The 14,899-nt window shown below is 34.7% G+C and overlaps 1 protein-coding gene and 1 pseudogene across 2 annotated transcripts; one reads left to right on the top strand and one right to left on the bottom strand.

Moving 5' to 3' along the window:
• Positions 1-1,410: 1,410 nt before the first annotated feature.
• Positions 1,411-3,910, top strand: LOC143546573 (putative lipid phosphate phosphatase 3, chloroplastic). The gene is made up of 6 exons (XM_077038221.1): positions 1,411-1,689; positions 1,774-1,883; positions 1,980-2,070; positions 3,134-3,322; positions 3,476-3,535; positions 3,644-3,910. Exons 1-6 carry the CDS (start codon positions 1,491-1,493, stop codon positions 3,763-3,765), a joined length of 771 nt encoding a protein of 256 aa, XP_076894336.1. The 5' UTR covers positions 1,411-1,490; the 3' UTR covers positions 3,766-3,910.
• Positions 3,911-8,353: 4,443 nt separating this feature from the next.
• LOC143545722 (splicing factor Cactin-like) lies at positions 8,354-12,946 on the bottom strand (annotated as a pseudogene). Its single transcript, XR_013137483.1, has 11 exons — positions 12,664-12,946; positions 12,493-12,584; positions 11,050-11,149; positions 10,899-10,970; positions 10,752-10,814; positions 10,536-10,676; positions 10,355-10,450; positions 9,927-10,211; positions 9,551-9,835; positions 8,549-8,983; positions 8,354-8,486 (listed from the first exon to the last, which is right to left on the bottom strand). The product of XR_013137483.1 is annotated as a splicing factor Cactin-like (transcript).
• Positions 12,947-14,899: the final 1,953 nt, after the last annotated feature.

Genomic DNA, 14,899 nt, shown 5'->3' with positions numbered 1-14,899 from the left:
CTTACAAGACTACAAAGTTGTGAACTTTTTCATGAAGTCACTAACATATTAGACGGTTTAAAATGAAAACTGTGTTGAATTTTGAAACAAGTACCTAAAAGAAGCCTTTACATAACAGTAATGAGATGAAAAGACATAATTTACTTCTCTCTCTCTCCCCAAGATTACGAAGTTAGTTTACTTTTTTTTGAATGATCGATTATATTAGTGACACAGAAAGACTAGCAAGAAGATAGACTTAAACAACAATTGCACCCAATTACATATGCATACTATTACTTTCATTACCCAAACGAAAATGAACACCGACTATTCCAATAGTTTCTCTATATGCTTCAGCCAAAGAAAGCTCAAACTCTTGATGTCTTTCTTTATTCTATCAATGGATACTCTTTAATTGTCAAACAGTATTCCATTCCCTGTCTTTCAAAAACACCAACATGTCATGATGATTATCGATTGAATTGCTTTACTTTTGAACTGAAAAGGGTTTTTTATATGCCGGTTTTTAATACCTGGCCTTAATAGTATGGTACAGATAGGGCATGCATTTTAGTACAAAACCCGAAACTGTACCCAGTAATACCCGAAAACCAGAACCGGGTTTTTTAAATACCTGATCTGTACCCGAAATTACCCGAAAAATACCTGAAAAAAAATACCCCAAATAAGTGCTACTACTCAAAAAATCCAATCTATACCAAAATATAACCATAAAACCCCCCTGCAAATAGGGTTTTTTTCAATACCCGAAAATAGTATATTCAAATAACCGATTTTAGGTTGCACGGCACTATGACCCGCACCAGATACGTAAGATATGAATTTCATAGACAACAGCTGGAGCTAAATCCGACCCAACCGTACCTACTTGTTATTCAACCAAATCTAAATACTACATGTGGTGAGTTAAAATAAAGAATGAGTTATTAATATTATAGTTCCAGCGGCAGCTGTGGTGATGGTGAAATCTGATTCAATGGCAGCCTTCATTTCATAATTCGTAATTCATCGATCATGCCTTCTTCTTCTTCTTCATGGAATCTCAGATCCCTTTTCACTTTTCGGAATAATATTAATTCCCCTCTGGTTAGTTAGTTACTTCTTCTGTTCCTTATTATCTTTACATTTCAATTGTATACATATTTGATGTTGAAATTACAGATTAGAAAGTAAAGTAATACCTCAATTTCACTTTCAAAACTTGTCTAATGATGTTTGGATGTATTATTGATTCAATTAGACTGATTATTTAGGGTTTACTTGTACAGGATTCATCAAGCAACCTCTATTCTCCCTTAGTAGATCACAACAAAAAGGCATCTTATCTTATCTTTTTCTACTTACTTTCTACCCCTAACTAACAAAGAAAAACTACTATTTCAATACAGACTCGTAGATTGCTAACTCATACTGTCACCTCACATGGGCTTGTATTGGCAAAGACCCACGTCACTGATTGGTTCATTCTTGTATTATTGGCGCTTACAATGTTCGCTTTAAACCGCATCCATCCGTTCTACCGTTATGTTGGAAAAGACATGATGGCTGATCTTAAGTACCCGCTGAAGGATAACACCGTTCCGATGTGGGCTGTTCGCGTATATGCCGTATTGCTTCCAATGGCTATCTTTATGGTCTTCTATTATTATAGAAGAGATGTTTATGATCTTCATCATGCCATATTAGGTAGACTAAATCTTTAACCCTTTCCATAAATGCCACTGGTTTAAAGGATTTGAAATTTTGAATAATTATTGTTTGTTACCACAGGGCTTTTGTTTTCAGTTATGTTAACCGGGGTCATAACAAATGCTATAAAGGATGCAGTTGGCAGGCCTCGGCCCGACTTCTTCTGGCGCTGTTTTCCAGATGGAAAAGATGTATGCTGCTTTTGATTGTTGCTTTGTTTCATTTGTTTTGTTTTTTTGAAATACTTGAATGTTTTTTTTTTACTAGGATCATGTTGTTTTCTTCAGCTTTATGATCAATTGGGAAACGTTATATGTCATGGTGATAGCAAGGTTGTAAGAGAAGGCCATAAAAGTTTCCCGAGTGGACATGCTTCATGTGAGCAACACATTCTACATGATTATTTATTTCCGTCAAAATGCTTACGGTATAATTAGAAGTGGTAGCATGGGCGTGTCGGTAAACGGATCAAATCAATCAATCAATCAAACATACCCAGTATTTCCCATCACAAATAGCCTAGGCTATCATAAGTAGGGTCTGGGGAGGGTGGGATGTAGGCACACCTTACCTCTATCCCTAAAGATAGAGAGGTTGCTTCCGGCGAGACCCCCAACTCAAAAGTAAATAGATATACAGATAATATTTATATATATATATATACAATCAACTACAGTACTATGATATTAGTCTGGTAAGACGGGCTGCCCGGTAAACGGATCAAATGCGGTTGTTTTTTTGTTTTGGTCAAAGCGGGTCAAGTTGGGTTGAGTTATACCACTTTTATCTAAATTTATGTTTTTTTCTTGTTAAATGATTAATAACTCTGTCAACTATGATTAAAAGTTATATTATTTTAAAAAATACTAATTATTATAAGGTTTTTGCATTAGATACAAACTAAATGGGTCGAAACTGTTACCTATGTTATAAATTAAACATAACACGAATTTAATCACTAAACAGGTGAATTTGGGTTGACCCATAAAACTTTTATCCAAATTTTAGTTCTTTCTTAAGTCGTTATTTAACATGTCAATTATGATTAAAGGTTATATTATTTTAAAAAGGCTCTAGTTTTTTTAATAAAATTTTATATGAGGTTTTACGCATTAAATATACACTAAACGGGGTCATCTCTAGTATTATATACTTCAAGATTCATAGTTCAGTCAAATCAAGAAAAATAGTCAACAATTTAGTTACTAAAGATAAAAATTAGAAGTGGTAAGACGGGCTGCCCGGTAAAGGGGGTCAAATACAGTTGCTTCTATATGTGTCGAAAATCATCATCTTTTTTGCCGTCTAGACATAACCCAACTTGACCATTTTCATAACTAAATGGGTCTAAACTGACATCTCTAGTATTATACAATTCAAGATTCATACCAAGAAAAATAGTCAAACCATTAATTTACTAAATTTTATGAATTTATTGCAGGGTCTTTCTCAGGCCTTGGATTCTTGTCTCTCTATCTATCGGGAAAAGTAAGAGTATTTGACCGTAAAGGCCATGTGGCAAAGCTATGCATAGTCTTTTTGCCTCTACTTGTAGCATCACTTGTTGGCATTTCTCGTGTAGACGACTATTGGCATCATTGGCAAGACGTCTTTGCTGGAGGTCTAATAGGTAAATTCACACTCGTTTGGAGAACTTTTTTCCTTTATTACCATGAAGACCTGTTAAAAAAAACTCTGCTAACTGGTGGAAGCTGGATTCACACCAATCAGGCACTTATTACATCGTTCGGAGAACTTAGCATTTGCATATTATTCTTTGTAGGTATGACCATGGCCATGTTTTGCTATTTGCAGTTTTTCGCACCACCCTATCATGCCGAAGGTATGACCTTAACCGCAACTCGTCGAACGTGCTAATTATTATTGTTATTATCATTATTATTTTACACATTTTTGTTTTTTATGTATGCAATTTTGAATACATGTGAAGGTTGGGGACCGTACGCATTTTTTCGGGCTCGAGAGGATTCCGTTACCCAAACCGACATGGTCGAGTCTTCATCTGACAATTCTCGTTTGACAATCGATGATCCAGAATCTGTTATTAGGTAGTTATTTCTGTATTTAGAACGTTAGATTGTTTGATCATTGTTTCTAACAATATTTGTTTGGTTTGTAAAGATATATAGTACAAACTTACAACTTGCAAGCATTTCGTTAGTCTTTTGGTACTAGAGTAAAGAGCAAGGGTATAACCGTCATTTAACATCAAACCGCCATTCTCCTCTTTTATATTTGGGTTCAATCTTCATCCCCAGCATCAACAAACTCTAAAACATAAAATGTGAAGAACACCAACAAAACAAAAGTAAAAAAAAAGAATGTTACATAACAGTATAGCACGTTAGCTACTTAGCTGAGTGTTATGACTATCAGGCCATGAGATATACTTTAACCTTTCTTAACTCCACATAAACATCACAATCACTCATTTTTCTCTCTTTCACTCCGTCTCATCCCAAGGAAATGGTTATATGACAGTTTTTGTTTTTTGTTCTTTCATTTTTATGTTTTAGGGTTTGTTGGGGACGAAGATTGAACCACAAATAAAAGAGGATAGTGAGGGTTTGATGTTGAATGACAACTATACCCGTGTTTGCTCTATTCAAAAAAAAAACCAAAGTTGCAAAGTTTGTATTATATTAAAATTGCACAGGGATTTGAGAATTGCATATATGAAACTTGCAATTAGTGATGTAAAATAATAATAATAATTACAAAGCTTTGACTTCAGCGAGTTCCGATGACTTGAATAATACTTTCGCTGGTGACTAAACCTTAATCTATATCAAATCTACACACTTTGCTTGAAGTTGTGATTAGTGTTCTTGATGTAGATTATGGTTTAGTCACCAATTTCGGTGGTTGGTTTTGTTTTAAGTTATGATTATTATAATTAGTGTTCTTGATATAGATTTAGATTTATTCCACAAAATCCTTTCCATGATCTTAATATGTGGGGTGTGCATATAGTATCTTTTATTTGACATCATATTTTCCTATCCTTTTCCCAATTTATTCATCAATGCCAACTCTAAATCACTTTTCCCATCTAAATATGTTGAAAACTTGGATTGATCTTCTTAAGGGCATGTGTTACATGTTTTAAACGAGCAATTACAAGAAGTCAATAATCTTGAACTATATAAGAAAAGAATTTATTAAATTTAAAATATAGTTTAAAAGCTTTATTAAATCCACCGACATAATATGTATACTAACAATACAAGTTTTCTTATGAAAAATGAAAACTGAAAACATCTTGTTACATGAAGCAATAGGTGATCTAATCAGGATTGCCTAGTGATGTTCGGGTATTTTTTATATATATTAGTGTGTTAATTATGTAGTTTTGTTCAGTTAGAACTTTGGTACTTCATACGTGCTTTTGTATTTCAGGTCATTGATCATTAAAGATGCTAAATTGGAGACTTGTACGAGCATGGAATGATATATCGGGAACACCAGAGCATAAGTTGAAGTCTTGGGAAGTGTTAGAAGGATTCGGGATGAGTTTAGATGAGAAACCTAAAGCCGATGCTAAAACTGAACAAGATAGGTTGACGAAAAGCGACCAAGAAGTAAAACGAGCATATCCTGGGTTAGAAAATGAGTTACGGAACCCATAATATATGAATTTTGGGTTTCTCAACGAGAGGAATCCAAAAATGAGGTCATCTTCCATCGCGTAGCGCGATAGTATGGGTATATGGCCATCGCGCTACGCGACGGGCCTAAAAAACGGGGAAAAATGGGTTTTGATTTATATCTTCTATTTTACAAACCCTAATCAAAGAGAACGACTTCCAGCCGCTTTGGGACGACAAGGGGCGATTCCGGGAGCCCCGGATCAGCTCCGATCACCTCGGGATTCGTAGTTCATCATCCTGAATCAATAGCCGAAGACTAATCGAAGATCATGAGCGGCTGAATCCTCTTTAGTCATTCCCGGGATGTAAAGTTTGTAATTTTTCAGTATTTTCTTCATGTATTAGAACAACTAATTGTAATTGTCTTTTGTTAATCTACGAGTATTGATGTTTAGTATTGTTGTGCATTCAGTCGGTTTAGGTTTTTGTCGATCAGAACGATTAGTTTGCCGGTTGCTATAATAATTGCTCGTAGGGTTGTGTTGACTAGTTAATTACAAGAAAGCATACAATTGCCCTTAGTTGAGTCACACTGCCAGGGACCGTTTGATAACCAGTGCCGTGTGTTAGCGATTGTGGATGCCTACGGTTTAGCTTGTTAAACAATCTTTAGTTGACTTAGGATAATTAATCTGTTATGTTGCATGAGAATACTGTTTATTGCTTACTTGGATTCGAGGGTGTGATTTGTTTTGTTTGATTGAATTTTTGCTTAAGCTAGTCATTTATTATTAAACCAATCCAATTGCTAATGTGATCGGCACTTTTGACAAATCTTCATAATTGTTTCATAAATATAGTTAAATAAACGAACAAACGTATGACACTGACCACATGCTCCTCTGGATTCGATACCTGACTTACCCTGTCTATAGGTAAAATTAGGTTTTTGCATAATCGGTACGACACGGTCATCACCTAAATCTCAAACAACATCATGCTGTTTTATAAAACAAAACAGAAAACACGATCCTTTAACAATTAAGCGACCGACCGAACAACTGTACAATGTTTACATAGAACCTAGTTCATGAGACGCAGAAGTGTTCTTATGAATTTCAAGAAGCAGTCGGCTCTGAAAGCCGCTGCTAACCTTCTTGGCCGGCTCATCCGAACCCATGTTAAACAGCTTCTTGATCTTTGATAACCGGCTGTGACTCTCTCCAAACCTAACCTTCTTCATATTCCTTCGTCTATCGCTACTGCCTTCAACTGTACTAACTTCATATGTTTTTCTTCTCCAAACCTTGTTAACATCAGCAGAGGTTGTTAAAAACTTTTCCATTGTTGAATATTGATTTAAAACTAATTGATATGTTTTGTGTTTGTGTTTGTGTTTGTGTTTGTGTTTGTGTTTGTGTGATGGGTTTAAAGTCTAAACATGGGTAAATATTTATATGTGTGATGACTGATGAGGTACATGTGGTGTACATGTACCATGTCTTGTAATTATTATTAAAGATGCATGCATATATTCCGCCGGTGGCAAATGTTGGATCGGATACAACATGTAGGGCCTATTTTCGGATCTGGTTTGTAGTTCAACAGATTCCTTTATTTCATTCACACTCATACACATGCATTTTCAAAATTTATGTCTAGATACGTACGGTAAGATAACGTTTTTTTTTCCTTTCTTTGGATCAAACATGATTAAATCATTATATATATATTATATCTTAGGTTAAGCCTATTACGCTAGCAAACAAATGAGTATCACCGCTAGCATGCCATTCAAAATAAAAAAACAAAACGTATCACCGGTAGCATATTCTTGACAACAAATTTCGTCGGTAATTAGCAACGCATTTAAAACATTTTTTTTTTCAATAGCATCTCATTGTCTCTAGTTTCAAAAGTTTGTTAGTTTGATGGGAAAGCATTGGATTTCTGATAAGATTTATCCTAGCTTGACTTCTACTTTTCTCCTTAAATATTTTTCGCTCTATTTCTGGCCGTATTTTCCCATTTTCTCTCTCCAAGCCTCAACCAGTTGCGTCTGATATCAAGTCTGCAATTATGTTCATACTGTAACCACCCATAAATAACTTCTGCTGGTAAGGCTAGCTTTTTTTTTCTTTGTTTGTGTTCATATTTATGTATGAACCACATGCATACCTCTTTTTCTGTGTGACTTAGGGAACAGAAATGAAGAACTATAGGAATTATGAACAAAATAGTTGGATGAAAGCACGATAGCATTGATAAAATAAATATATTTTAACATTACAGGGACCATTTCCCATGGATCGATGAATTTTACATTACAAATCTTCTAGTTTTAAATGGATTAAGGTGTTTTGTGTATAAAATATGGTTTATAGTTAATATAAAAGAGATTTTATAAACCAAGGGCACTTTGCGTACGTCCATAATAGGGGTTCGTCTTCGCTCTCAACTTCAGTGACCATATCACTTCCGAATGCCTCTCAACTTTAAGACACTAGTAACTTGAAATCAGTTAAACCAACTAATTGAGTAATGTGATTGAGGTTCAATAAATTTAATTTGGATTCAGACGGCGAAATTAGTTAATTATGCTTGCATTTATTTATCACATTCTGATTCTTAGTTCTAATACAAATATCTTAATTTCTTCTACCGTAAACAATTTGGTCTCGAGATATCTGCAGGTATAACTTTTTTTTATATATTTAGTTTATGAATGTTATTACATTACACTACTTATGGTTTTGATTAGTCAGAATTGTGCTTCAAGACTAAGAAACAAGCTTAGTGGTACCAAAATGTAACAAAACAAAGAAATAAAGGTGCAAAGAAAAGCATCCGGCATGTTATATGTCTTATGTATATAGATAAAGGTACAATTTATCCAGACTCAAGTTACAAGTCAAAGAAGCACCATTGACCACACTCATCTACGATGCCTGTATCGTTTGAAGTTGAAATAAACACGCAAGATCACACGTTCAAACATGCACTTAAATCCCTTTTTGTGCGAATACTCCCATTCCTTGTTAACTAGAAGCACATTGACCACACTCATCTACGATACCTGTATCGCTTGAAGTTGAAATAAACATGCAAGATCCCACGTTCAAACGTGCACTTGAATCCCTTCTTGTGCGAATACTCCCATTCCTTGTTAACTATGCGAAACGCCTGTTACAAATAAATCGTCAAAATATGGTCAATTAAAAGAAGTGTCTAACTATAATACTTACAATATCCTCATAAGGTGGGCCCGCATGAAACCGAATGATGCATGTTTCAGTACTGTCTCCATCCTTCTCGATTGTATAAACCGGAGCTTTCGTTTTGTCAACAAGATCGGGATAGAATATATTAAATTTGTACCCTTGCACAATTTTTGGAGGCGGGTTGTCATGATCATAATGTGTTTGGTTGTATTTGTTCCACTCGTATCCGGTGTGCACACGGTTGAAATATTTTGGTTTTCTAGGCCGGTATTTGTCATGCCACCAGTATACTTGTGAGTCAACGTTGACTTCATCTGAGTTTCCAAATACTTCATCATTATCCATTGCTCCCATGGCCTTCATGGCCCGCGTCTCCAAATTATCCTCGGGTGGTGGCAAAGCTATTGCATCTTGAAGCTTTTTCTGTTGTTGTTCCACTACTTGTACACGTCTCATTTCCTGTTTCATTACACAAAATTTAGCAAACTTTACCTACCTTCATTAACCACCTAGGGTTGTTCAAAAAGCTCATGGCTCGCTCGAAAAAAGCTTGGCACAAAAAAAAAAGTGCTTGTAAACGACCCGAGCCTGAGTAAGGGTTGGCTCAAGTCATGGCTTGTTGGATTGTTCAATCGGCTCGTTTAAATTAAACCCTAATCTCTAGTATATAAAAGTAATAACATATAAAAATTATTGGGAAAAAAAAACAAAAAAAATACACGAAAATATTTTGAATCTGCCTCATAATCTTTAGATAAAAATAAAAATAATGCATACAATGTTATAAATTCTCTACTTTATAAATTTTTTATTGTGTATGTCAAATAATAATTTATTTATCTATTATATATATTAATATGTGTATTGAAAATTGACGAGCCACGCTTGAGCTCAACCTTTCAGCTTATAAATATAAACGAGCTGAGCCAATGGCTAGTTTAAATTTAAGCCCAAGCCCAACCTGGCTCAACTCGTCTAGTTTACAGCCCAATAACCAAGATAGTGTGGAAGGGGAATATTAATTACCAAAATAGCCCTGTCCTCTTCAGGGTCTATGGCGTCTTCGTCTTCATCGCCGTGCAACAATTCTGGTGAAAACGAACCCGCTTGTTCCTCCTCTGTTACTTGCTGCTAGCCCCTTGGTATTTCTTCACTGACTTCATCACCTTCCAGAACATAGTCAAATTCTTGGTCAACTTTCGGTGAAGCAGTTTTGTCTCTTTCCATATTAAAGTTGTGACTCCCGTCTGGTTGCTCAAGACGTTCTAAATGCTTACGCAACATCTTATTATGGATTTCCTTTAAGCAAGCCTGCATGCACACACCGCCAAAAAATTTAATCCAATTTTGTATTAAAAAACAATAAACAATGTGTAAATTGGAAATAGTATAATAACAATACCTTAGCTTTATAGATGTGAATGCGTTTAAGAACAGCTTCCCAGTACTCAACAACCTTAGCTTTCCCCGAACGCATCTCAGACTCGATTTGGGCGTGAAGGTTTTCAAGTTCAGCAAATGATTTTCCTTCTAAAAGTTTCTTCACGTCTGTCTCGATACTTGAATGCAAACCACGTTCTTCAGCAACTATCTCTGCAGGCGGTGCTTCACCCCTCACTTTAGCCCGGTCCAGTGTGTCCTTTTTGCGGGCCGCCGCTAACTCCCAATCACAGACCACCTCAAGAGCCTATGTACACGCAAGCAATATGATTACAAACATGATATTATTTAAAAAAAATAATTTTATGATATATGAAAAAAAAAACTATGATTATAAGCATGATATTATTTAAAAAAACAATTTTATGATATAAGAAAAAAATTGTGTACCTCCCAATATTGAATGTGTGTGGGTGTGCCTCTATCCAAATCAATATGCATTTTTATGTCCTCTTGGAGCTCTTCCATCTCCTTAACAGTCAAACCCTATATTATTCCAAAATAGATTTGTGAGAAACCATGAACATCACCTTTGATTTAAAACAGGGAAGCGACTATAAAATGTAGATACCTTAAGTACCATGTATGGCTCCTCAAGCTCTACATCAAATTCATCAGAAGGCTCAAGATGTTTAGATAGTACATCGATTGGCTAAATACGCCCTTCACGTAACCGTATTCCGGATCGAACTTTGCTTTGATCAAAATGGAACTGTTGAAACACCACATGTTAGTTAGCACTTACAATATCAAATTTGAAAACACAAGAAAAAGAAAGCCCTCTTACCTCTTCTTCTTTCTTTTCCCAGTCTTGAAACTCAGCTCGAGCACGTTCTCTTGCAAGCAAGGCCTGCAAAACAATGAGGATCAGAATATTATCAATTGATACTATGGATTTTCTAATTGCAATTATAGTTATACAAATCAAACTTACCATCTCCTCTTCATGTTGTGCTTTTTCAATGGCTCTTTCTTCCCTTCTCTTTTTAACCTTTTCAATTTCAGCCTGCAGTATTATGTGAAGATATAAATATAACATTAAGTGTTGTGTAAATGATTCAACTTGAAACTTAAACATTACATACCATTCTTTCTCTTTGTCTCTTCTTTTCTGCTTTAACAGAAAAGGCATCAAGTGGAACTCCTTGAATAACATCTTTCTCTATCTTTTTTCTCCACACAAACCTGAAAATTACAAGTATTTGAGTATGATAACTTAAAGTTTAAAGACTGTCTTCAAAAAAGATCTTACAATGGTGACACGTATTTTTAAATAGTTCACTAACAGATAAGGCCAAGAAGAAACATTACAATATACGCCATCAAATTCTATCCTACATTTCAGAGCAAACTAAACTGTAACAAAGCATCACAGCAAAAGAAAGTATAACAACTTGCGAAAACTGATAAGATTTTAATTTCAAATGCTACTATGAAAAAATAACAGTAACCAAAAAAATTGGAACAGTGAGCTCCAATTACAAAAACACAAAAGATTTTATTTAGAATATAATCACTAGATTTTTAACTCGTGTTTGTATTTTGTACTAAAAGATATTAAATAGCAATGGATTCAGCCGCATAAAATGTTGGAAAGTGTTTAGTATAAAGGGCTTGAGAGTGTTAAACTGTTATGGTTTCTTAAAGGCCAACTCAATGAAGGTTTATACAAACCCTTCCTACTTTTCTCATCACAAATGCATACTGGAATTGATTAAATGCACATGTTAATGCAAGAAAAAAAACTCATAAAAATGAAAAATTTCCAATAAGAAAAGTATAAACTTCACAAAACGAGCATATCATCTAAATTTTTCTCACAATTTGAGATATCTAATTAACTAACTGATTACCAACATCCTCTGTCCAACACATGTGTACTATATATTCCTTCTTAAAATCAGTTAAAAAAGCCACCTAGGCCTTAAGAATCTCTATGTTGTTTCAATTAGTAAGGGCCTTCTTCTAAACTGCCTAGGTGTTAACTGCCCTCAATCACTATAATTAACACCTAAATATCAGATAAAACCACTCAAAACCTAAGCAAATATTACAAAGTTTATCAACTTGGATGGAGTGATTTCAACCTTTGTTGGGAGTAATCCTATCAATCAAACAACAAAACTACTCGTTTGGAATAATCAATTGCTTGAATAAATGTCGTCCTCATACGTTGACATAACCTTAAAATGTATCTTATACAAGAACTTAAAGTACTAAAAAGGTGACTAAACCACCTAAATCCAATTAACAGTTTTTAAAGCCGCATGTTAACATAGTTGCTAGCATAAAAGACCTACAAGAATAGTTCTAAAACAGCGCCTAACGAACAGAATTGTACAATACGCGTACTAGTGGTTTCTGTTATCATTCGTGCTGAGCCATATTAAAAAGCCCCTCATTATGAATCATCTATCCTACTTAAATGCATACAAATAAAAATCAACATAAATATAAATATATATATATATATATATATATATATATATAAAGAAAGTAACAACTAACTAACTAAGTAACTAACTTACTTTTCATTGAGATTGGAATCACCAAAGGGATTCGAGTCGTTGGCGTAACCATAAGCATTCTGAGACTTCAACTTCTTAGCTACTTTCATCGTCTAAACAAAACGAAATTTTAATAAAGCCTATTCACTAAACACTATTATTAATCAATAATAATCGTATAATAATTGGTACCTTTTTCTGTGCTTTTTTGGCTAAATACTCAGCAATCTCCTCTTCGCTAACCTTCTTCTTAGTCGAAGACCTAGACGACGACGACTTCTTCTTTCGCTTGCTGGATCGGTCATCGGAATCGTCGGAATGTTCGGAACCGGAGTACCGACGGCGGCTGCGTTTGCTACTGCGGCGATTCTGGTCTAGAACGACGTCGTCGTTGGGGAGAAGAATCGGAATCGGAATATTCGGAGTCGGTGATTCTCTTCCTTCTTCGTCTGGATTCTTCTTCTTTCTTGCCCATTGTTGATTTGCCTTTGGGAAATTGGATGGCTGAAAACCCTAGGGATCGAATCGAAGAGAACGTGAACGGTCGAACCAAAGTGGAAGAAGAAGAAGAAGAAGAAATAGGATTTATTTAGGTTTAAGAGAGACGATGAATGAAATTGAAATTAATTTATATGGCACATGATGTGTTTTAAGTAAAGTAAGATTTTTTTATATTAGCAGGACCACCGAGTATTACAAATGTTACATTCTAATCTAATCTGATCTAACTATAATATTAAAAATTTATGATTTTTCTATATGACATCGTTCTAAGGATGCCACGTATATGACATGTGAATAGTTTCTTATTTTTATCAAGCCAATCAATTATGCTATATTTGGAAATTCCAATAAATAAGTTATAGAAATATTATAGGGGCAGGCTCGCACACCTTCTTTGAGACTACTAAGGCAGGAGGTGGACTCTTTTATTAGGGAAGGGAAGAAGGGGCCTAAGCACGGCAGATGCCGTACACTTGAGTGGAAAAGGAAAGCGAGACCTTACCTCTTTTTCCAGGCCTGTTCGAACATACGGTTCCCCCAAAAGATCAATGAGCCGTGTGATGGGTGACCTTATTGCATGGTTCAGAGAGCACTTGTGTATGTGATGCAAGTGAACGTGTACGAAAAAGTTGTCGTAAAGTTTCGTTGTTCTTTTCGCTGATATTGACTCGGTTGTGCTAGGACAGCCGCTCCCAAATGGATTGATATCTTCTTCGGTCTTAGGTATGTTTAAGCTAGAAGACAGGATCAAAGAGGGCTACTTTTTAGCCCTGAAATCTTATTGTTACACAACAGCGGAAAGCAAATGTATTCTCAGGTACAAGGGTGCTGCTAAAAACCAGATCACACCTGAATGGTTTAAGTCACGGTATGCTAACCCGTCTCGTAAAGAACAGGTATCTGTTACAAACAACTTTCGTTAAATATCATAATAGTATGTTACAAGTTATCTTTTGAATATGTTTAAATATAATGATCTTAACATGTCTCCTAATCACATGGGTCACTATCCAATGTTGTATTTAAAGAGGCTTTTAGAAATTTATGAATTGTAAAATTTTGTTTGACATTATTTATATCTTATTAATCCATAAGGTATGCTATTATGTATATTATTAAATTTAACTTTTTTATTATGTTTTTCTTAACCACTCGTGTATCACACAGGGTCTATCCTAGTTTAAATTATGTAAGTAATAAAAAACTCAACATATATGAAACGTTTAATAAGCATGCATATCCCCAAATTACATTTGATGACATTATTAAATTTTTTTTGTGGCCTATATCAGCATGTCATGTCACAAATTTTAGCAACTCAGACAAATTATACATACAATGAGATACTACTAAGGACTGGCATATAATCTAAATAGACTAGCATATGTACCTCTTCAAACTTCTTCACGATTTGATTCTTCTTTGACCCGTTAGTAGTTTAAAAGAAACCAAGATGCGTAAAATGTTATTTCTATAAATTTGACCTCTATCAAATAAAAATACATGACAAAAAACATTGACTTTGAATCTAATCCGAAACCAAATTTTAAATTTTCAAAATCAGTCTTTTAATCTGTCACCAAAGTCATGACCCAAAAGATTTGTCACCAAAGTCATGACCTGAAAGTTGAAACATACTTTGGCCCGTTAACTCTTTTTAGATAAAAATGTTTTTAGCCTGTATCAAGTTTTTAATCGATTAACAATATTTGTAGTAAAAAAACGTTGTTCCTAAAATGCCCTTGCTAGAGATTATAACCCGAATTCTTTTTTTTTCCATATTGTCCAAGACCCTTGTTTCAGTTTGAACTAATCTACTGTAAAAAATTGGCTATGACGAAATACTATTTTGCACTCGGAAACTTATAAAATTCTGATGATCAATTTTTATTTCTTAGCCACTTTGTTGCTTTTTCACACCTTG

This window comes from Bidens hawaiensis, unplaced genomic scaffold (genome assembly GCF_021521415.1).
Source record: "Bidens hawaiensis isolate Kalapana, Puna unplaced genomic scaffold, B.hawaiensis_p1.1 tig00000904_1, whole genome shotgun sequence".
Taxonomy (NCBI): domain Eukaryota; kingdom Viridiplantae; phylum Streptophyta; class Magnoliopsida; order Asterales; family Asteraceae; genus Bidens; species Bidens hawaiensis.
Note: the sequence above shows the minus strand (reverse complement) of the source record. Positions and strands in the feature narration are given on the sequence as shown.